The 22,534-nt window shown below is 38.3% G+C and overlaps 1 protein-coding gene across 3 annotated transcripts in view; it reads right to left on the reverse strand.

Moving 5' to 3' along the window:
- Window positions 1-1,005: 1,005 nt before the first annotated feature.
- The window catches only part of CNST (consortin, connexin sorting protein), a 98,919-nt gene continuing 77,390 nt past the window's right edge, over window positions 1,006-22,534 (reverse strand). For all 3 annotated transcript variants that reach the window (XM_010852897.1, XM_010852896.1, XM_010852895.1), the window contains 3 exons: window positions 17,894-18,780; window positions 5,491-5,626; window positions 1,006-3,865 (listed from right to left, as the gene is read on the reverse strand). In XM_010852897.1, coding sequence (XP_010851199.1) covers window positions 3,660-3,865; window positions 5,491-5,626; window positions 17,894-18,780 — 1,229 coding nt within the window. In that variant the 3' untranslated portion in view covers window positions 1,006-3,659. The remainder of the gene's footprint in view (window positions 3,866-5,490; window positions 5,627-17,893; window positions 18,781-22,534) is intronic.

Raw genomic sequence — 22,534 nt, forward strand, 5'->3', positions numbered from 1 at the left:
CTTTAGCACATAAGGCTCACTAATTTATCCTTGAGGTTATTAAAATATCAGCTGGCACCAGAATTTGTACCATAAACCTTAGATCACTCTTACTCTTTTTGAAGATGGAAGCAACACGATAGAAGTGAATGTATAATGGATTCTGGAAGTACAAGGCCTGATTTTAGGGATGTATGCTTACTGATCTAAGCACCAAATGAATAAGTGTGCAAAATCTACGTACACTTCATAAGTAAGCATGCAAGTGTACTGAAAATGTTAGTTGGTCAGTTGTGTTCAACTCTTTGTGACCCCATGGGCTGTAGTCCACCAGGCTCCTCTGTCCATGGAATTTTCCAGGCAAGAATACTCGAGTTGGTTGTCATTTCCTTCTCCAGAGGATCTTTCTGACAGAGATTGAACCCACATCTCCTGCATTGGCAGGCGGATTCTTTACCACTGCGCCACAAGGGTAAGTTAATATCAACTGAGCCCACAGAAATGAATAGAGTTATACAGGTCACGTTAGTGGGAACACAAGCATTTAGTCTCTCTCTGGATTGGGGTTAAATGCCACAAAGTCAGCTTCAGCAATACAGGTACTAGGTAAAAGATTTCTTTGTTCTTTTCCCAATCTTCCCTCTTCATTTCTCAATTCCTCTCCCTTTCTCCATCTTACGATTTCAGCAAGACCCAATTCACATCTGTCCTTTCAAAACAAAGCCTACCTCCAAATTTTAAATCCTCTTAGCATAATACACAAATTCACAGCTCAATATAGTAAACCTCCCAGGGAGATTTGATTTTTAAATCTGAAGGAATGAATTTTTACAGTGAATTTCAGTGGCTGTTTCAGGCAGATGCGGAGATGTTTTAGAAGCACAGGAGCATTATGTAGGAACCTATTAGACTACCCAAAGTAACCTACTTGTGGGGCCAGACCAACTTCTGAAATTACTTTACTTTCACTTTAAATAAAGCGGTTTTTCTCAGTACCCAAGAGGTTCAAATAAACTCTCTGAGACATTTTGTTGGTGTAGATTTTAAATTACAAGCTTGATCTGTTACCCCCAAATACAGTTTTTAAGGAAGATTAGTTACAAATCGTTGTCAGTACTTTCCAATGACAGGAAAAAATTACATGATAGTCAAACTGGATGAATTCTTTATGTGAGAGATAACAATTCTCTCATCACCAGATGGAATTACTCCAATTCATGCAATAAATGACCATTACATTTTAAAAAGCTGCCCTAGTTTTTCTAGGTGAGATTTCATGCCTATTTTAAATCAAGACATCAGTATGCTCTTGAGCTCAGCTCCCTCTCCACGGGACGCAGTGAGGACAAGCGTGGCTTTCCTGAGATGCAGCTGCCTCCAGGGACCAAGGCGTCATCTCAGATCTTTCCCCTCAGTGTGAAGGCACCTGGGAAATCTTCAGTTTCGGAAGCAATGGCCCTGGTGGCCAATGTAATACTACAGAGTATTTAGAACTTCAATAGTGATCGAAAAAAGGAACAGGAAGGAAATTTTGACTTATCTTGACATAAAACTGGCAGAAATCAGCATTGCCAAATTTCTGTAGCTAGAAATCATGAGGGTAAAACAGAAGAGGTTCGTCTATGTTGGGGATACCCACACAGTAGACTCTGTGAATGTCTCTTACAGAACCACATAAGATAGTACCATCAACATTTTATATATTTACATACAAGTTGAATACAAATTCTTAAAATTTATAATAGAACATTAAAATAATCTTCTAATAAAATCAGCCTTAAGTATAAGGAATCTAGATTTCAGTATCTTGTACACTTCTAAATAAATATCTTTGATCTATAATCCTTGAAAATATTATAGTTTATGGTGGCATGATAGAGACAAGTCAAACAGTATTGTAAGTAAAAATAAAACATCAATTTAAAAATAAGCCTAAAAACACACTGAGTTGAAATTATAGAAAATCAAAACACTAAGTATACAGTAATTAAATATCAGGTATAACCAAATGCGTGCTAAATGACACAATTTCAACTTCTATAAAAAGCCCTTTTAAAAATCATAAGTCTAAATAAATAAGCTGAAACACGAAGGGATGTACTGTACCAGCCAGTAACAACTAGTAAGAAAATTCTCTTTTTCTTTCAAATGATTCTAACTGAAAAACATGAAATAATGATCATTGCTAAAAAACTATAATTCATGTGTTTTGTTTCTTTTAGAATGCTATCAATGAGATAAAAAGGTTAAAGAAAGGCTTCCTAATTGTTAGATCACTGTACTTTAGAAAAGGAAAACTGACAGATTTAAATAAAAATCAGACATTTGTCTATTTAAGATATGATTGGATTTTCATCTAATGACCCCATATTAGGTCTGAATTAAGCCCATGATATGAATGCATATTCAAGCATCTGAGTGTCTGATCTGTTAATACTGAATTATATATGATGATTTAATTTCATTCATTAAAGTATTAGTTTATTTTACCTAAGACCAGAATCAAAACATCTAGAGCAGGAACTAATACTTATTTACCTTTGTAGAAGGGGTCTTAGATTCTCAGAACATAATAGGTGCTCAGTAGGTCTTACTGAATTGAGCTGAATCCGGCATTCATTACAGGAAGCACTGAATCCATGATGAAACTGGTTGCCTGAGACTCAGGGGAAGCTATTCAGTTTTATCTCTAGGCCTGTGATGAACTTCTGGCTAGTTAACCAAGTTAACTGTCACTGTATCTGTCACAGTTTCTCAATTCAGGGCCAAGACTTCTATAATTCATCTGTTCCACAGTTATGCCTTCTTGAAAGTTTTGCGCCTGCACATTTATAGTCATGTTGAAAGGATAATCTTTGTTATTCTATGTTGGGTTTTTGCTTATGGTAACTGTCTGAAACACACACACACACACACACACACAAAACCATTTTGCAAGTGGAAAACAGAATCTGGAAAGAGTGCACAAAGCCTAAATTATATAGCTCCCAATGTGAACTAAAAAAGACACTGAAACCATAAGGAAACTCCTTTTCATTACACACAAACTTATTGCGGGATGGCTGGAAGCAACGTCTTTGGACCAACAATCGTAAATCAAGAGTGTCCTTTAACCATTAGCTTAGTGAAGTGAAGTGAAGTCGCTCAGTCGCGTCCGACTCTTTGCGACTGTAGCCTACCGGGCTTCTCCGTCCATCGGATTTTCCAGGCAAGGGTACTGGAGTGGGTTGCTATTTCCTTCTCCAGGAGATCTTCCCGACCCAGGGATTGAACCCGGGTCTCCTGCATTGTAGGCAGACGCTTTACCATCTGAGCCACCAGGGAAGTCAACCATTAGCTTGAAGGTAGCCAAAAGTGGTTTGGCTCCAACACTGCCCTGTCTAATTCTGCTCAGTGCAGCTCACTACACTGGGAGGCAGTGAGGAGGAGGTGGGCACGCTGTCCAAAGACCATGCCTTCCACCCACAGTGCTCAGATCAATATCGCTTCATGGTGTGATTATTCTGAGAGTTCCTCTGGATTGCCATTTACAGTTGCTGTTTCTGATGTTTGTTGTTCCTCTGGGGAGCGGGGTGGGGGAGGTGAGGGCGCATGTTACGGAACTCCTGAAATAAAAGCTGCTGAGAAAGGTTCACTCTTTGATTCTCACTGCCAGCATGCCTGTCCCTCTTGAATGCTTGCTAGGAGAGGTAGATCCAGTGTTTAAGTTCTGCTATTCCCTGTAGTAACTTAGTGTAATAGAAGTCCACGTTGTCTGCGAAGTCTGTACAAACGGGTGACCCCATGTCACCAAAAGTGCAGTATAACGCAGTTCCTCCCACACTGAGCAAAACCGTCACTATGCACAGCAAGACCAGTAAAATACAGGAGCCACCTCCAACTTCATCTGCAAACAGGAAAACAGAGGAAGGTTAAGCTGACACAAGAGTCAAATTCTAGTATCTTGTCTCACCGGTTAAGATAACCAGATGTTTGTAATGTTAGTCCTCTAAGGATGGTCCCTGATAGAAAGCTAGTGTATCAATGACTACGAGGACCTGTTACCATAAAGATGCACACTTGTGGAACTTGTGAATGCTAAAGTTAAAACTAGTTCATTTATCCACGGATGTAACCACTTCCATAAAAAAAGAAGAAGAAATCTGGCAGTACATCTCAAACACATGTGGTTAAGGATTTTTATAGAAACAGGATTATGTAATTGTATTCTCCTTTGACATATTTAGTTTAGTAGCTCTTCACAGTTAATAGACCTTAAGAGATTTAAGAGTTTATACTTAGTATACTTTTTATACACACAAATAAAAAGGACTGTATCATTTGTGCTGTGTTTCTTAAGTGTTTTGGGGGGTTTTGGTCAGTTCAATACTTTTATCATCTTTTCTGTTTTTGCCATGATTCCCACTCACCATCTTATCTTGGTTAGCAATCTATTTTATGTATTTTTTCAGCTATTTCTTTATCATATATTTATGTACAAACATTTAGATATAATTTATTTTAAAACACCTATTTTGTTTTATTTATCTACACGCACTGACACTGTTTAGAGCTGTGCTGTCCAACATGGAAGCCAAGAAGCGCAGGTGGCTACTGAGCACAAGTTATGACTTAGTCTAAGATGCGATGGTTCCTAAGGGAACTAGGGACTGTCAGTTCTAAGTCCAGGGTTCCTCCTACTAAATTCAGTACCAATTGGTACAAACAAAGAACTGAGCACTTTATCTAGAGAAGACTGTGATAGTTACAAGCAAGGTTCAGAGGTAAAAATGAGCAGTGAGAACAGATTATTTCCATGGCTCATGCCAGCTTTATAGTTGTAAAAATTTAGAAACATCTACTGCCATCACTTTATGTCGTACTCAGAAATTGTGTCTACACACTGACATCATTATTTAATACTGCAGTTGTTTTATAAACATGAAAAGCACACTGAGAGATTCTAGGCCATGTTTCTACTCACTCTGATTTACCCAGGACTTAGGTAAACCTAACAACAACCTTAAATACAAGCCCGGGAGGAAAAAAAAAAAAAACCAAACAACAGCAACAGTGTTAAACTACTGCTCTTGAGAGACACTTTTTTCCATAGAGTTGAGAAGAAATCACCAAAAAGAATATATTTGTAATTTATAAATATTTTCCACAACAATCAAGGAATATTGACTGCCACTGAAAACAAGACAAACACAGCAGGCTCACTAAAAACAAAAAGTCAGAAAACAAAACACTAAACAAGAAACTGAAATGAGCTCTGAACACTGACAACTATCTGTGGGCCAGGCAGGCAAGGAGGTGAATTTTGCAACTGGTCACTTATTTGAGCAAACAGAATACTTAGGACTTACTTAAGAACTTATGATAGATCCCTTCTCTGTGTGCCTTTATATAATGCAACTAAGTCTACATATTCTTTACAAATCCTATTACCAAACATCTTACTGTACATTAATTCATTCTTTTGGCAAACACGGATCAAATCTGTGCCAGACACAGTGCTGAGCACGCTACCTTGATCTAGGCTGTCGTCTATTTCTTGGAACCTCACTCTTCGCTTGGATGGTTTCTGCTGCATCTGGGCAGGACGATCTCCTACACTATCATTCCTCTTCTTCAATATAGAGACCAGTCCTTCAGCAGGAACAACCTGTCAGAAACGACAAGCACCGTCTGTTATATCGTGGTAAGACACCTCAGGGATATTTTACATGTAATGGTAAGAAGGCTCATTCAATTCAACAAGTGTTGGAATTCCTATTAGAGTTTTAACCATAGGAAAAAAAAAAACATAACAATTATCAAAATTTTACAAAATAATACTTCCACTTGTATTCAGATACTGCCAAAGACACACTTCTAAAACACTGATTTCTAAAGCCTTGAACTGAATCCAGGGCCAGGCAGCGTGACACAGCATCATCGACTGGAAATCAGGCCTCCTTTAAAGCTCCCCTTACCTGTTATGTCATCTATAAAATGATTCCTTTCTGCCCCTCTTTGCTTAATCATGAGTGCTGGGTTTTGCTTTACAACAGAGGCTTTTTTTTCATTCATCAGCAACTTTTAAGAAATGAATATGTGAGGCTAAAAATATACTTGATATCAACTTTTTAACATCAAAATCAGTGTTGTCCTCAATTTCTCTGAGAAACTACACATTTACTAAGTAACGTTACAGTGCTCTAAACACTAAGAACTTCTCTTCTAGAATATCTCTCAGACCCAGTTTACTAGGCACGTATTACCCTGTAGTATGCATAGTGTGGCAAACTATGGCCAGTAGCCCAAAGGCCCACGGCCTAGCTTTGTAAATACAATTTAATTGGAACACAGCCAAGCTCACTCATCCACGTATTGTATGTGTCTGCTACGAAGGGAAAACTAAATACAGGCCATAATGTCTAAAACATTCAATACTTGGCCTTCATAGAGTCTGGTATTATCTCTTTAGTCCCCCACCTCTACCCCTTTCTACGCTGTCTTTCTGGTTTTCACTTGGGATACCTCTCCTCTCCCTCCACCCCACCCTTTATTTAGGATCAATGACAAAACAGAAACCCTTGCCATTTTGGAATGAAAAGACTCCGAGGTGTAGGGAGGAACAGAAGAGAACTGGTTCGTAGAGCCAGGCTGGGAGACTAGAGGCCTTACCAAAGGCCCCCTAAGCAGTATGTTGGTTCATACAGGTTGACTTGAGGCTGCCTGCTTGGACACGCTGCAGGTGATGACACAGTTGGGCACTGTGTGCCTAACACTGTACATGTCAGTGATCTGCAGGTATCACCTCACTGTAAGCTGGCTACTTCCTGTAATGTCATTTATCTGATCAATGGTATAAAATACTTAATATGACTTGGAGTTCCAGCCAACCATCTCTGATAATAAATTATTTGGAGTTCCAGCCAACCATCTCTGATAATAAATTATACATAAATATTATAGATTCTATTAGTTCTTTTTATAACTCAAGGCTTTTAGGCTCAAATAACTCAATATTGTCTTCTACTGGGCTTCCCTGAACATGGGTCTATAGAAACCATTATCTCAAAAAAAAAAATCAATGTCAGTAATTTATTCTTTTTATAGAAAATATGTATTTCAGATGATGTATTTCTTTTGAGAAAGCTAAAGTACTTTAGTGACATTAAAATGATAAGTACAAATTATGTAAAGGAAGTTTTCAATCTTTCATCAGAAAGCAAAACATTAAAGAGAATCTTCATAAAACAAAGAAAAACTTTACAAGTATCATGCTGAAACTGGGTACTTAAGGGAGAAAAAGAAGTCCTAATACGTTTCTAAAGGGCAAGACATGGAAAATGGAAATTAACTTTTCATTGATTCATTTACTATCAACTTTCTCGATAAAATAGTATTTACCAAAAGTGATGTCACCTATCACAGGTGCTTTCAAATCGCTTTAACTACTTAGAATAAACAATTCTGTTAAGAATAGCTCTGAAGAAGACCCCCAGAATCACATTACTATTAACTTATATCATTGTGATCTGAGTTTTGAATCTGTAAATTCAAGAAACAGACCCAACAGAAAATCTAAAGAACTGCAACTATGAGTAAATGGATGGTGAAAGGCCAAGAGAAACTCTCAGAATCATCTGGAAAGACACAGATGGTGCTTCTAAGACCTAGAAGCTATACTAGGTGCAGGAGCTGTTAGGCCCCCACTTTAGCTCCTGCCTGGCCTAATTTGGGGTGTTTGGCTCCAGAAGTCAAGTAGTTACGGGACACAAGCCTTTCCAACTGGCCCCACCTTATTTACCATGGGTGGCAGTGAACTTTGGCAAATTTTTTAAAGAGGGAAGAAGAAAGAGTATGAGAAATTACAGTTATGTGGGATGAGCCAACATGCTGTCTTGACACCCTCCCCACTCAACCCTTAATTCCTAGCAAAAATCTAACCACAGGCTTTACTTTCTTTTCCTTTTTCTCTCCCACCAAGAACATGTTTCAGCAAGACAGTGTCTGAAGTGAAGGAATGTGCTGTTTTCCGTTATTTCCCTTCAGTCTTGCTCAGGGATCTTCTCCAGGGATCCTTTTTTAACTGCCCTCTGGTCCTACAGACTATAGGGATGGTGGGACCAAGTTTAGGCATAGGAGATGCAAGCCAAAAGGGAAACTCTTAGAAGACAGGTCTTCTCTGTTCTGCGAGGAGTTTTGAAAGGTCTTAGAACCTACCTCTAGCGTGGAAATTCCTACTTACCATGCTAAGGCAACTGAACAAAAAATTAAAGAAATGGCTTCGGTAGAGTTTAATTTTATGGTAGAAGGGCAAGTTAGTTAAAACAAGATCATGGTGTTAGTCTTGGGTCTCATTCAAAAGTTTGCCAAGTGTTTCCAAGTTTAGGGGACACAGAAATGTGTCTTCTTCAAACTACTTAAAAAAAATTTCTATGCTTCTATGCCTTTTAATTTTTTTATCATAATATCAAGATTAAAAGGTTAAGAAATTTTAAACCTCAAAAAACAAAGCTTTAAAAACTAAATTTAGGTAATTCTCTGGTGATCCAGTGGTTAGGACTCTGTGCTCTCACTGCTGAGGGACCGGGTTCAACCCCTGGTTCGGGGAACTAAGATCCCACAAGCTACATGGTACAGCAAAAAAAAGAAAAAGAGAGAAAATTAAACTAAATTTAGTTTCCCACTTCAATTACCAAATTCCTTTCCTACTGAAACAAAGTATACCAAGCCTTTACACTGATAACAAAAAGAATGTCTAAGCTGCAATTAGTGTAATTTTTACTGGTCTACACTATGAATTAGTGCAGAATTAAAAAAAAAAAAAAATGAAATATCCACCTGACCTAGCTCTGCATGGGCTTCCCAAGTGGCATCAGTGGTAAAGAACCGGCCTGCCAATGCAGGAGATATAAGAGACACGAGTTCCATCCCTTTGTAGGGAAGATCCCCTACAAAGGAGGAGGGCATGGCAACCCACTCCAGTATTCTTGTCTGGAGAATCCCATGGACAGAGGAGCCCGGTGGGCTACAGTCCATAGGGCTGCACAGAGTTGGACACAACTGAAGCGAGTTAGCATGCATGGTGGTAGCTCTGTATTGTAAATAAATAGCTCTCCTGCACTTCCCCTCAAGTATCAATGATCATCACAAACAGCATTTTAAGAATGAACTGGTTATAAAAACAAGATTATTCTGCAACTCTGCTGGCACAAGAAATCATAATATGACAAGGAAAAAACAGGCCTTGCTATTAAATCTGCCTCCTTAAAGGAGAAAATAAGATATTAAATAGTATTATTTTATTGACCTAGGCTTTGCTTAATCCAGAACCTTAAGGCTGGTAAATTTTGCTTGGTTTGCAACTAACTTGATAATTAATATTCATAAATCATATTACAAATAGCTTGAACGCCAGCAATCTCACTGTTGAAACACATGTCAAGTTTTCTGCTACTATTCTTCACTGAAGGAAAAAGTCATGGTTCTCTGTTTGGTCCTTTAGATCTGGGTTCCATAATAAGAACTGTAATTTAGTGAATCTCCACACTTTCTGTAAAGACATTTACATAATATGTCATACTTAAGTCCTATTTTACAGATGAAGAAGTCAAGCTGAGACAGATTAAATAACTTGCTTACATTTGTAGCACCAGTTATTGGCAGAGTTGAATACAAACACAAGATTAAACCTCCTGCCATGTCCTTAATGTGAAGAGATCTTATTTTCCATGATTACTAAAATTTTGCTTAGTGTCATTTGTTATATACTACAATTAAAGTGAGATGAACAGAACTTTCAAATAAACCTAATAAGTTTCTTTTGTCTTTCCAAAGCACTTTATATAACAAATCCTTATCTTATAAGTCACCTGAATTAAGAGATACTTAAATTAATGGCTAAATCTATCTAGAGACACTGGGGAGGAGATGGTTAGATGAAAGATCATTTGTGTCACTCAATTCATCTGGAAGTAGATTAATGTCATGGCTACTACTACAGCAAATTAACATAACAAGTCACAGCTGGAGCAACAGGAACTGCGGCTAAATGGAGGAAAGTCATCTTCTAGAAAGAACACAATGGTTATCTCCCCACACTGCTGCATCTTAGAACACGCTGCAATTCGGAGAGTGAAAAACAAATGATGATGAAGTACAGTGATACTGAATTTTTCCAAGATTAATTTAAAAAGGAAAAAAGTTTTTTAAAATAAAAATATGAGTTTTATAATGCACCTAAGTTTCTAAATTAGGCACTATCTCATATTTTTATAATTAGGTTTTATTTGTTTAAAGGGACAATAAGTATAAAATAGGAAAAGAAATGGGTAAGAATGTCAAGACACCATCCCACTTTTTAATCCCCAGTAAATCATTTTAAATGATTCCAAAGGTAGATTCCAAAACCGAACTCCTGATTCTCTTTCCCTCAAAACTGCTCCATTAGCAAATCTTGTTAGTTCCTCCTTCATAAAAATATATCTTCACCACATCCATTGCTACTGAGTCCTTCACTATATCTCACTTGAATAATTGAAATAACTAGATTGATCTCCTTTCTCTGGCCTCTGCCTCCACTTTTCTAGTCTCCGTAGAGCAGGCAAGAAACAAATAAAATCACATCTTTTGCTCAAAATCCATCTCAAGATGTTACCACTGATTAAGTTTAATTCCAGTGCCTTACCTTGGTCTACGAGGCCCTCAGGGAACTCGCTCAGCTTGTCTTCTCCACCTGAACGTCCACCGTTCTGTTCACTGTGCCCCAGCTTCGCTGGCCTTCCAGCTGGTCCCCTTACTGCCCTCCCCTCCACCCCGGTTAGCCAGAGCCCATTCCTCCACCCTCCCCAGCACTTTGGTCTCTCTATACCCCTTCCTCCTGCTAAAATTTCTTCAGAGCCATTATCAATATATAAAATGGTACTGTTTATTTTTATATGAACTTAACTTATTATGTGTCTCTCCCTCTAGAGATTAAGTATCATGAGAGCAGGTTACTTGATCTGTATTCACTGGTATCTCCTTAGTTTCTAAATTATAGTAGGTACTCAATAAATATGCCAAAGAGCAAATGAATATACAGATGAGCAATTTATATAAAGCCCCTAGACTATACTTGCTCAAATAACATAGCCTTTCCCCTTAAAATAATTAAAACCAAATCTATCCTTAAAGGTGATTTATTTTTCTAAGTGAACTAGGTCAAAAAAAGAAAAGAGGAGCAGGGGAAGGCTTATTGTATGCAGGTGGCTGTTGGGCTTTGCAGAGAATACAAAAGTGCATTCAACAGGATCCTCGCCCTTCAGGAGCTTGCAATTTAGTGAAGAGGGCAATATACAAACAGGTGTGTGTGTCCTTTAATAACGGGACAGGTAGATAGAACTTTGGGAGGAATGATGTTCAGGCCCCTCCCTCATCTGCAAGTCAAAGGGAAAAACATTATGGACTTTGGTGATCAAGAAACAATGGCAGCAGCTAGCATTTATTGAGTACTGCCCAAGAGGGGCACTGTGCTTGGCACTCTACATGCTAAAAAGGCAGAGCTTAGACCTCGAGAGTGGACAAGAAATAAACGTGTGGGGAAGGAGTTTGTCACTCCAGAGCAGACTAAGACTAACACAGAAGGTGAAGACCAGAGGTGACAATATTCGAGTAATTCCTGGGAGGCAGCAGGGAGGCCAGGCTGACAACAGTAACAGTTTTAGAACAAAGGAACAGCAGGAGATGGTGTTGGAAAGGCAAAGTGGGCGAGATCACCATGTGTCTCGAACATCAAGCCATTACTATAGAGCCCTTATCCTGGAGCCAAATGGAGTCATGGGAAAAGACTGACAAGCAAACATTATTTTATAGCAGAGGTTTAAACTCACAGTCTATGTGTTAGATCCAGACCCTCAGGTGTGTTTGGTTGCACCTAGAGAATTTCAAAAAGCTATTCAGCTTTCTAGACAAGAAATGGGAACGTTCCCCCATCACCTATAACTGAGTCATTTCATTTACCCGTGTTGCGTGAGTGGCTGGGGGGGCCTATTGAGACACGACTTTTTTTTTTTTTTTTTGAGACACGACTTTTATACAGTACTAAATATAAGACCATTTGAAGGGGGAGAAGATGATATGAGCAATGGGGAAACTTATTAAGTAGCTACTGCAAGAGTCCAGAAAGAGGCAGTAAAGATGTAAATTTAAAGAATGATTTAAATGGAAAAGAAAAGGAGCTGGGTCCGAGACATGACAAATAAGAGATGAAGTAAGTAATCAGAAATTTTAGAGGGCAGGATAAAAAAGAAAGGCAAAGATGAGACCATCTGGCACAGAGAAAGGATAGGTAATCCCTGGATAATCCTCTGGGGCTCATTAGACACATAAATCCTGGGTCAAGCATTTTCCATGCACCCTCTTACGTTATTAGAAGACTATATTTCCTCTATGGTGACGAAGCTGGGTTAACCCTGCTCCTCTTTTTGTGTGTGTGTGTGTGTGTGTGTAATAAAGTTTTATTAAAGTATAAAGGAGATAGAGAAAGCTTCTGACATAGGCATCAGAAGGGGGCAGAAAGAGTACCCGCTTGCTAGTGTTAACAATGAAGTTATATAATCCAAAGACTGTCTGGAGGTTGTAAAGACCTCATCAGACCTACTCCCATAATTTACATTTTAAGATAACACTGTCCTCAGGCAAGATACATCCTTGTAAAGACCAGGTCTACTCCCATAATTAACATTTTAAGATAACAGAAGGTTGAATCCAAAGACTGTCCTTAGGCAGGATACATTATTGTTATATAATCCTAAGGAATGTGGAGAAAGAAAAAAAGTTTGTCCTTTCTTCCTCCTTGAGAATTACAGATCCCTCTCTCCTTGGGGACCCCTAGACTCCCTATCAACCTGCCTAGGAACTGACTCTCATTCCCCCCTTTTCTTTTTAGGAGAATTATGTTGCCTAGGGAAAAGGGGCATCGTTCTCGTTCCATAACTACTTCCAAGCTGACTGGGGCGTTGTCCCTAAATTGGTGAGGCAACATATTCTCCTAATCCTCATATTGAGGATATCTGATCCAGGGGGCCCAAATAGTAGCTGGAGGAAGCTACAGCAGTAGCAGGAGTTTGAGCAACCATTTGTAACTTGCTCCTCTTAAAATAGTCATTCAAAAAAACACCGTGATTGCTGTTTGTAAGATTCTCCTTTGTCTGAGATCCACGGAAGAGCTAATTATATGATTTCCTAAAATCCTGCTGCTTGATCCTAGCCTTGCATCTTACATTGGTAAGGGAATCCCACAGTGGTTACTTAATGTAACTTAATCCCCGATCCCACCCAAGAGACAGAGATGACTACTGCACAGAAGTCACTCAGATTAGTTTCTCTGGAGACAAACTCAACACCAATTCTGGGTTGTTACCTTCCTCCCCATCAGAAAGTTCTAGGTTATGTCCTTCCCTATTTTGGTTCCCGTGAGACAGGTAGACCTAAAGCTAAGTAATGCTGCCGATATAGACACAGGACAAGGAACATGTGTTGCCCTCTTTCAGATTAAAAGTTTTTTTAAAGACCCAAGCAGTAGTAAAGGAGTAAAGAAATTATGATATTATTTCTAAAAACAAAAATCGCTTGAATCTGAAGCCTTTAGTTTTCTGAACATATGACATCTCTGCCAACAGATCACACATACATATGTTAAATGAAAAATGAATGGCTTACTTTCATATGGCATATCATGTTGCCAAAATCTGCTCATAAAGGGATCTCTGAATTACATACTATGATTATTTTCAATGTGAATAGATTAACTTTTGTAAAAATTTATCCAATACTTTATGTGATACTTATTTAGAAAACAAAACAACTCCCTCTTCTCCACATATGTAGCAGCCTACTATGGGCTGAGTGGACTTTTATTATCAATAGCAGTATGAGGCTGGTTCCTGATGCCTCCTTGAACTTGTATAGCATATTTCCTCCTAAGGTTCTGATGTTAGGAACAGCTAAAGAGTTTAAAGAGACGATAATGCAATCCTCCCAGGTTCCAGAACAAAGCAAGTCAATGATGTGTTAGCATTACTAGGTTGCTGGGTAAGAGGAGTTTGCATTCTGACATTAAAATGTCAGGGTATTATGGGTATTGAGAAAAAATTTCATCTTTTTCTAAAAACTAGGATAGTCAAATTCAGTAAACAGGTAGCACCTGCAGTCAGACAACTGTTAGACTGAGGCTTCACACATATAGCATCCTTCTCTGAATTTTTAATCACTGCATCTGTAATGTCATGGCACTCAGAAGTTACATAAAAATCACTGAATGAGGGGATAAGTGAGTGAATCGCTCTAACGTACAGACACTCCACATGTGATGAACTTTTTTCTTACGAATCTATGAAATGAACATCAATGTTTTTGATGCTTTTTGAAAACAGTAAAGAGGGGTAGAATGGGGAGGGAGGTGGAAGGGATGTTCAAGTGGGAGGGGACATGGGTAAACCTATGAATGTTTATCAACATAAACATTCATGTTGATGTTTGGTAGAAATCAACACAATACTGTAAAGCAATTATTCTTCCATTAAAAACAAATTTTTTTAAAAGATTAAAAAAAATAGTAGATATGATACGTTTGATGACAGTGTGTCAGGTTCTAGGTTCTTTTTTTACATAAGAAAGAACAGCAATGCTTTGGATACTAAGCTATTATTTTACTTAGCAAAATTATTCTGGCTTTGAAAACATTTCCCAAACCTAGAAAAGTTTCATTTATACATATTTCTTTATTAATGAATTAAATTACTGTACATGTTTTTAGTTCTCTATGAGATTTTGTATAAATTATCTCATCTTAATGAAATAACGATGTTTAAAAAAAACAACAAACACTTCCACTGTGCTGGTAATGGCTATCAAGGCCAAGCTCCACTGAAGTCAAGGCTGAGCAATGCAGAAATGGCAAGAGAATGAAGGCAGAGAGAGATATGGCAATGAGAGAACATACCATTATATTCTACCATAAACAGAGTGGTAGCAAGTGTGACAGGCTGTGAGGGGATCTGTGAGGGGCGGAGTCACTGACAAGAAATGATGAATTTGGGAGAGAAGGACTCACAAGGAGAGCACAGTTATGTGGAGGAACACAGGCTAGGAGCCTCAGTGGCTCCTGAGGGCAGGAAAAACATCCGTGAATATTATTTAGTTATTAAGAAATTATGTTCTGTGTCCTGTTCACAAAAGTATGGACAAGTGTGGCAGCAGACAGCCCCTCAAATGCTACGAACTTCATCTAATTCCTCACTGTATCTTCATCACCTGACACATGGAAGACATCCTGAATGCAATTTCATTGAAAGCATGAAATAAACAGTGTTTGGATTAAAAAGAAGTTTGTGCTTAAAAGCAAACCCCCTATTACCTGAACATTTTACTTAGCTCAAAACTTCATTCTTAAGGCACTAAGGAAACAGTAAGCACACTGATTTTCAGTTTCAAAGTTTAAAAACTTTTCCTGACACAGTTAGGCAGATTTTATTAAAGTATATTTTTTAGGATGGAGAAGGAGTATTCAGAAACAGTCAGAAACAGTCTGTTTAGCATTATCATAGAAAAGTAAACTAGCTTTGTCAGTCATATGCAGCTTCTGGGGTTTTAAAAACAGTACAATTTAACAGACTAATAGACTTTTAGGAAAGGGGACCATCGTGCAATGCAAAAGGCCAACGTAGAGGCAGAGGTTTATAACAACAATAAAAAATATGACTGAGAAAAAAAAAAGCTCAAAAGCTTAATTAGATTTCATAGTGCCAATGAAATTGACAACTACAATGGGGTGGTGGGGGGAGGGAGGTGGGGGCGCAGAAAGAGAATCAGTTAAAAAAAAAAAGGAAAATTAAAAAAAAAATCCAGAAGAATCTATAGAACATGTCAAAACACGAGAATAATAAATGTTTTTCTTGAGTAAAAAAAAAAAAAAAGCTGCTTATAAGAGACCTTTATTTTTTTTAATTTTTTTAAAAATTTTATTTTATTTTTAAACTTTACATAATTGTATAAGAGACCTTTAATATAAATATATAAAAGAGTAAAAGTTAAAAAAATGGAAAAATACACCAAAGATATACTGGAAAAAAAAAAAGTAATTTCACAGGAAGGATGATTTTAAGATGTACATAGCATAATCTCCATGGAGGAAACCTAGGAAAAGCTGACATTATGGGTTTTAGGAAGGACTATTCCATTTAGTTGTAGTACAGTGTTAATTCAACAGTAATTCCCCACCATAAATGGGGAGGAGAGACTCAACAGGAGTCTCTCTTAAGGCAGGGAGACTCAACAGGAGCTCTCTGTCCTTCTCCGCAGTTTATATTTAAAAAAGTAAAACTAGACCATACAACAAGTCAGCTTGATTCTTGAAAAGAAGCAGTTAGACAGTAGTAAAGTTCTGGTATTAAACCTAGATTTGGATATGGTTGTGACTTTGCTTTGATAATTCCCTGTACCTGAAGTCTGATGAAAATAAAGAGAAAGGAGTTCTGGGTCCAGTGTTATACTATTAGATCTATTTAAAATCTTTTTTTTTTTACTATTCTTAAAAATTATGATACAAAAATTATATATATATATACACACACACACACACATAACATTGCCATTTTAACCATTTTTAGGTGAAACTATATTCATGTTGTATAACCACCACCAATATCTATTTCTAAAATTTTCATCACCCCAACAGAAACTCTGCACTCATTAAGCACTACTAAACAATTTTCAGGAAAAAAATTAAGAAGAAAAGTCAGTTTATGGAGGGTTGACTGTCAATGGCAATAAAAAGATCTAGTTAAAAAGAATGACTATTTTATCTATTTTGTGAAGAAAAAAATTTTAAAAATCATAGTTGATAGAGAGTTGACTATAAACTGCAAGAAAGCAAGCTAGTAACATGACAGTAATTATCTTAGAAAGCTCTCACAGAGTTTCATTTCCATATGTATTCTGTTATCTACTTTGGCTTGGCTACATTTCCATCTTCTACTTGATGGTTTTTTATTTCAGTGATAATGCAGAATCAGAAAACAACAGATACAAATTAAATTAAAAGGTTACTTAGAAAAAAATATAAGATGAGACAAGAAGAAAAGTAGTTAGCATCCTAATTCTCAGAGAAATAAACAGAATTAGATGGTAGCTCCATAAGGCTGGTAACAGTATTTGAAGTCAGTATTTGAAGGCTGAGTCAGTATTTGAACTAAGGTGGTCACACATTGCTCTTTCTACTAGGTCAGGCTGCCTTTCGGAGGTGCTGTAGTTTTGGTATGGTACCCGCCGCCCTGGCCTGAACTTTAAAAAACTGTATTTTCAAACAAAGAATTTGGTCACTTTGATATTCTCTCCTGCCCTCTTTTTTGGTTTTGATTAGCTTAATTACTATTTAGAGAAACTTTAAAACTTTGAATTATTTGTAAAATTGGACTTAGTCAAGGAATATTTAGTTTGTTCAAACCTAGAGCTGATAAATCCAGTCAGTATTTCCAACTCTTACTGTATTTTAAAATGTTTCATTCATTGTTTTACTGTTTTAAAGAATTTCAAAATATATTAGTATTAAGAAGAAACAGTAGTATTTTATCTTATAGATGTATGACAAGAAACGTAAGATTTCCTTACAAGAATGTAACTAATCTTGTCTTGTTCATAATTCCCAGGCCTGCCGAATGAAAATTGTAAAAATACGAAAAATGGTGTATATAATACTTACTGGAGGCATGCAATATAATTACCTGAGGTATAAACATCATGACTATACATAGTGAGTCAAAGTCTATGCTAACTAAATTTCCCTGTCATGTTTGAGGCCAGAGAAAAATTCACAAAAGCAAGGCAATACTTAACATACATGTGCTTTCAAATTTCATTTTACTTTTAAAATTATATTTATATTAAATCTCAAATTTACCTCTGCGATCTCTATCCTTTTTGCAAGATCATCGAGAGAGAGACAGCTTTCATCAGAAGGCAGGTTCTCCTGTAGGCTATAGGATGCTTCTTCAGGAGAAAGATCTTGAAGGAAATCAGAGTCTTCCTCTTGGTTATCTTCGTATGAGAGGGAATCTTCAGTATCTTTTAAGCATCCTTCTAAAAGGCTGTTCAAATAGTCGTCTGTCTCTTTACTGACTTGTTCTTCCTTATCTCCCTGTTCCTCTGGGGCCATATACACCTCTGGAAGCACTGTACTTAAATCAGACACTGGATTATTTTCACAAAGTACACTCTCAGAACCCTCTGAGTCAGCCTGCCCCTGTGGTGATTTTCCATCACGCTCTGTGAGATCAGGTTGCTGCAGCTCATTTAATTCATTGTTCTCAAGTTGGTCTGTGGGCAACGCCTCAGAAGCATCCCGGAGTGGCAACCGGAGTTCCTTTCTTTGTGAGTATTTACCCTCAGAAATCAATGCAGGAGGTATATGGTCAGAGCCTGGTAAAATCAATGGCTCTGTCACTGACTGGCTGGAAACCTTAGGGTTCTTAGCAATGCGCTCTGTTTCGGCCACGTCTTGGCAGGCCTCTGTCTGAGCCAGCTGCAAGCGGCTGTCATCCTCAGGAGCCTTCCCTGAGGAGTGGGGGCTGGACCTGCTCCCTGCCGACTCCGAGGGCTGGGCGTGGAGCTCCTGCGTGGCTTCAGAGCTGCAGAGTGGCTCCTCCGTGTGGCCCTTCCTTGCAGTTACCGGGAGGCTCCGGGGATCTGCCTGCCTGACCATCTCATTACAGCAGGGACTGCTCTCCGGGGTCTCTTCTTTATGTTGGCTTTCTTTTCCTGATTCCATGCCAAGACAAATTTCACTCTCTGAAGATGAAGAAAAACAAGTGGTTTTAAGATTCAACACGGCACTTTGCACAGAAGGGAAGAGAAAGGACATGAATTGTACGTGGGACACAGTAATGCTCTGCACCTCTGAAATGGAAATTCAACCTGTTGGATTATAGCATCTCTAAGTAGAGGAAATACTCTAAACATTTAGTAAGTAATCCTTTAGATATAAAAATTAACAGAGATTATTCAAAAACATGTTAAGAACAAGAATATATTGCTTAGTCTTCATTATAATTGAAAAAAAAAAGTCATTTTTCAAAGGTTTAAAAGACATTCTAAACTTGATTAGCTGCATCTATTTAAACAAATGTTTTAAAGTGTGGGAGAATTATTTTCATTATGTTTATGAAATATACTGTGTCATATTGTAAGAAAAACAATACTGGTTCTGATCTTTTAAGGCTAATTAAGGAACATGCTGTGCTGTGCTTAGTCACTCAGTTATGTCTGACTCTCTGTGACTCCATGGACTGCAGCCCACCAGGCTCCTCTGTCCATGGGGATTCTCCAGGTAATAATACTGAAGTGGGTTGCCATGCCCTTCTCCAGGGGATCTTCCCAATCCAGGGATTGAAACCAGGTCTCCCACATTGCAGGCGGATTCTTTACCATCTGAGCCACCAGGGAAGCCCAATAATACCGGAGTGGGTAGCCTATCCCTTCTCTAGGGATATTTCTGACACAGGAATCAAACCAGGATCTCCTGAATTGCAGGTGGATTCTTTACCAGCTGAGCTTCCAGGGAAGCCCCTAAAGAACATAAATCTGTTTAAATTTATTTAAGCATCCTTAATAATAGCATCCTTAATTAATGTATTAGAAAATTACTTGTAACTTCTCAAGGGGAAGTAGTAACAGGCAGTGGTAAAAAGCAAGGCATAAGTCTTGGTACCAGGCAGAAATGGGTTTGGAATTTTGATATTTCTTTCAATTTCTATTTTAAATAAAATCAATGTAAAATACTTCCCTTTGATTTAAAATTAAACCATTAAAAACTTTCACAAAATAATACTGAATGCATATATAAATTAGTAGATCAGAGAAGCTTGTTCATGATTCAGCTTTTGGTTGACTGTGCTACGTCACTTTAGTCACTTTCACTTCAGCTAAGTCAAGAAGTCACTGACTGTGATCTATGGGCTGCAGCCTGCCAGGCTCCTCTGTCAATTGGATTCTCCAGGCACGAACACTGGAGTGCGTGGCCACGCCCTTTGCTAGGAGATGTTCCCGACCCGGGGATTGGACCTACGTCTCCTGCACTGGCAGGTGGGTTCTTTACCACTAGTGCACCTGGGAAGCCCTTTTGGTCGATCAAGCATTCCTAACTCCTGGCATGCTGCACTTCATGGGGTTGCAAGGAGTCGGACTCAGCAAGTGAACAACTATCACAGAAATTTTAACTTTTTCTTTTATCATATATTATTTAAAAATGATGTAAATTAAATAATACACGATGGGCCAAAGGTTAAAATCAAGGATGCAATATAGTGATGATTATACCTTTTCATGTATCGGTACTTCAATAATTACCAATTAGCAATGGTGGCACATACTGTAACAAAGAAAAGGCAGGACTTAAATGCCATCTTCTGATTTCAGAGAATCAGGGAAAGAAACTGGCAACCTCAGCTCTGTACTGCTGAGTTCGTATTACCTCTCCCAATGCCTTAAGTCAAAGTCAGATGAGGAGAGGACAAGGAAAAAGAGGTCTCTTTTGGGGAGAATACAGCATTCTTTCTTTTGTCCTACTCCAAAGAATCACTTGGGGAGATTGTAAAGCTCCACGAGATGGTGAAGGACAGGGAAGCCAGCTGCAGTCCAAGGAGTAGCAAAGAGTCGGACATGACTGAGCGTTGAAGAGCAACAAAGAATCACTCAAAATTGGGAAGACTGCAAAAAACCATTTTAATCCCCATTAGGTTGTCAGCTTCACCACTGAGCTTGCTGGTCTGCCTCTCTGTTAAGATGGGGGAGGTCAGAGCAAGGAAGGCCCCAGCCAGCTGCAAAGGGATCCAAGCTCTCCTCCCTAGGTTCCCAGTACCCAAAGGTTCAGAAGACAGCCCTCCAAACACATCCATAGAATTCAAAGAGTAAAGAGCATAAACACATGGCAGAGAGGCCCTCACATCAGAGGAATGGGTATGCTGTCTCAAGCTGAAGGTCAGTTACCTGAAGGACCACAAATGTCCAGGAAAGTGACTTGGAAGTAAGCTCCTCCGCACTTGCTCCTGCTGGCGCCACCAACGTCCCTATAGACTAGATTCAGGCCTATGCACTGATCTAGATAGCTCAAAAGGGAACAGACCACGCGCCCAGCCCTTGCAGAGCTGGTGGACAGAGAAGAGCTTTGAATAAAATGAGATTTAAGTGTTAAATTTGGAACAGAATAGGACTAAGTCATAAAGAATCAAAATGAGAGTATTTAATAGCTGTAAGTTACTGAAAAGTTAGGGAGGGAATCAGCCTGAGATGGCATTCTACTGTAACAGGGAAGAGCAAATTCTGACTTTATGTTGGATCTGTTTCTTTTACTTTAACCTTTGCTTTTTATGCTTTTGTTATTATAATCACCGTCTACCACTGTAAGCAGATACAATGGCCTGCCACAGGGAACCCTGCCCCTCCAACCTGACTGTTAAACTAGAGTACCTTTGATCAGCTCACAGACAGACATTCTGACCCTGCTCACCTGTGAAAGGCTGCAGAAAAGAAATTAACATAACCCTTCCACAAGACTGGTTATTTCAGGAGATTTCTGCAAGACTTAGGACCTTTTTACTTTACTTCCTCACCTCCTTCCCCTCTCTGTTCTATAAAAGAACCTAATATCCAGGCTCCCATAAGACGGTTATTTTGAGAAATAATCTGCCATCTTCTTGGTCTGCCAGCTTTTTGAATAAAGTTGTATTCCTTGCCTCCAACACCTCATCTCTGATGTACTGGCTTGTCATGTGGTAAGCAGAGTGACCTTGGACTCGGTAACAATACAACCAGAAAGCGAAGTGGCTGACTGTAGTTACCAGATGAAACACAATCAATTTAAGTAGTTCCTAATGAAGCAAGATAGCACGTAAGTGGTGTGTAATAAAGACTATCATTGGTACAATGTATTATTTATAAAATACTAGCCTGAGAACAGTTGCTTCATTCCACTATTAGAAATAAAATATAAAAAATTTAGTAATTTAAGATATAAAGGGCAAAAATTTCAGACTAGATCAAGACAGTAGCTGTAATTTATGTGTGATGCCATATAAAGTATAAATGATGTTTTTAATGCATATTCAGTCTCCAAATCAAACAAGACATATGCTATTTTATAATTTGTTGTATCAAATTATGCTTTTGGAGAAAAGCTTAAAAACCTGTCTTTACTGGTAATGCAAAACAGTATTCTGCCTTAGTCTTCCATCTGTCTGATTCCTGCTCTCTAGGGGCAGCTTCTTTTCAATTCCTTTAGCTGTTTCTGCTCATATTTACCCTCCATTTCTAGAGAAGACTTCCATTGTTATCTATTGACTTTTCAGTTTTAGAGACCACCTACTAACTTCCTACTAAGGAAGAGAGTTAGTTCTCATGGTTCTTTAGATTCTTTGCCCCCACAGTGATGTTTTCTTTCCCCTCTAGCTCCCATTACAATTCAACATAAATCTGGGGCAAATCAATATTTAAAGTTTACAGTACTATGGCTTTGTAAGTATTATTCACAAGATACCCAGACTGCATT

Source organism: Bison bison, unplaced genomic scaffold (assembly GCF_000754665.1).
Source record: "Bison bison bison isolate TAMUID 2011002044 unplaced genomic scaffold, Bison_UMD1.0 scf7180017864317, whole genome shotgun sequence".
Lineage (NCBI taxonomy): Eukaryota > Metazoa > Chordata > Mammalia > Artiodactyla > Bovidae > Bison > Bison bison.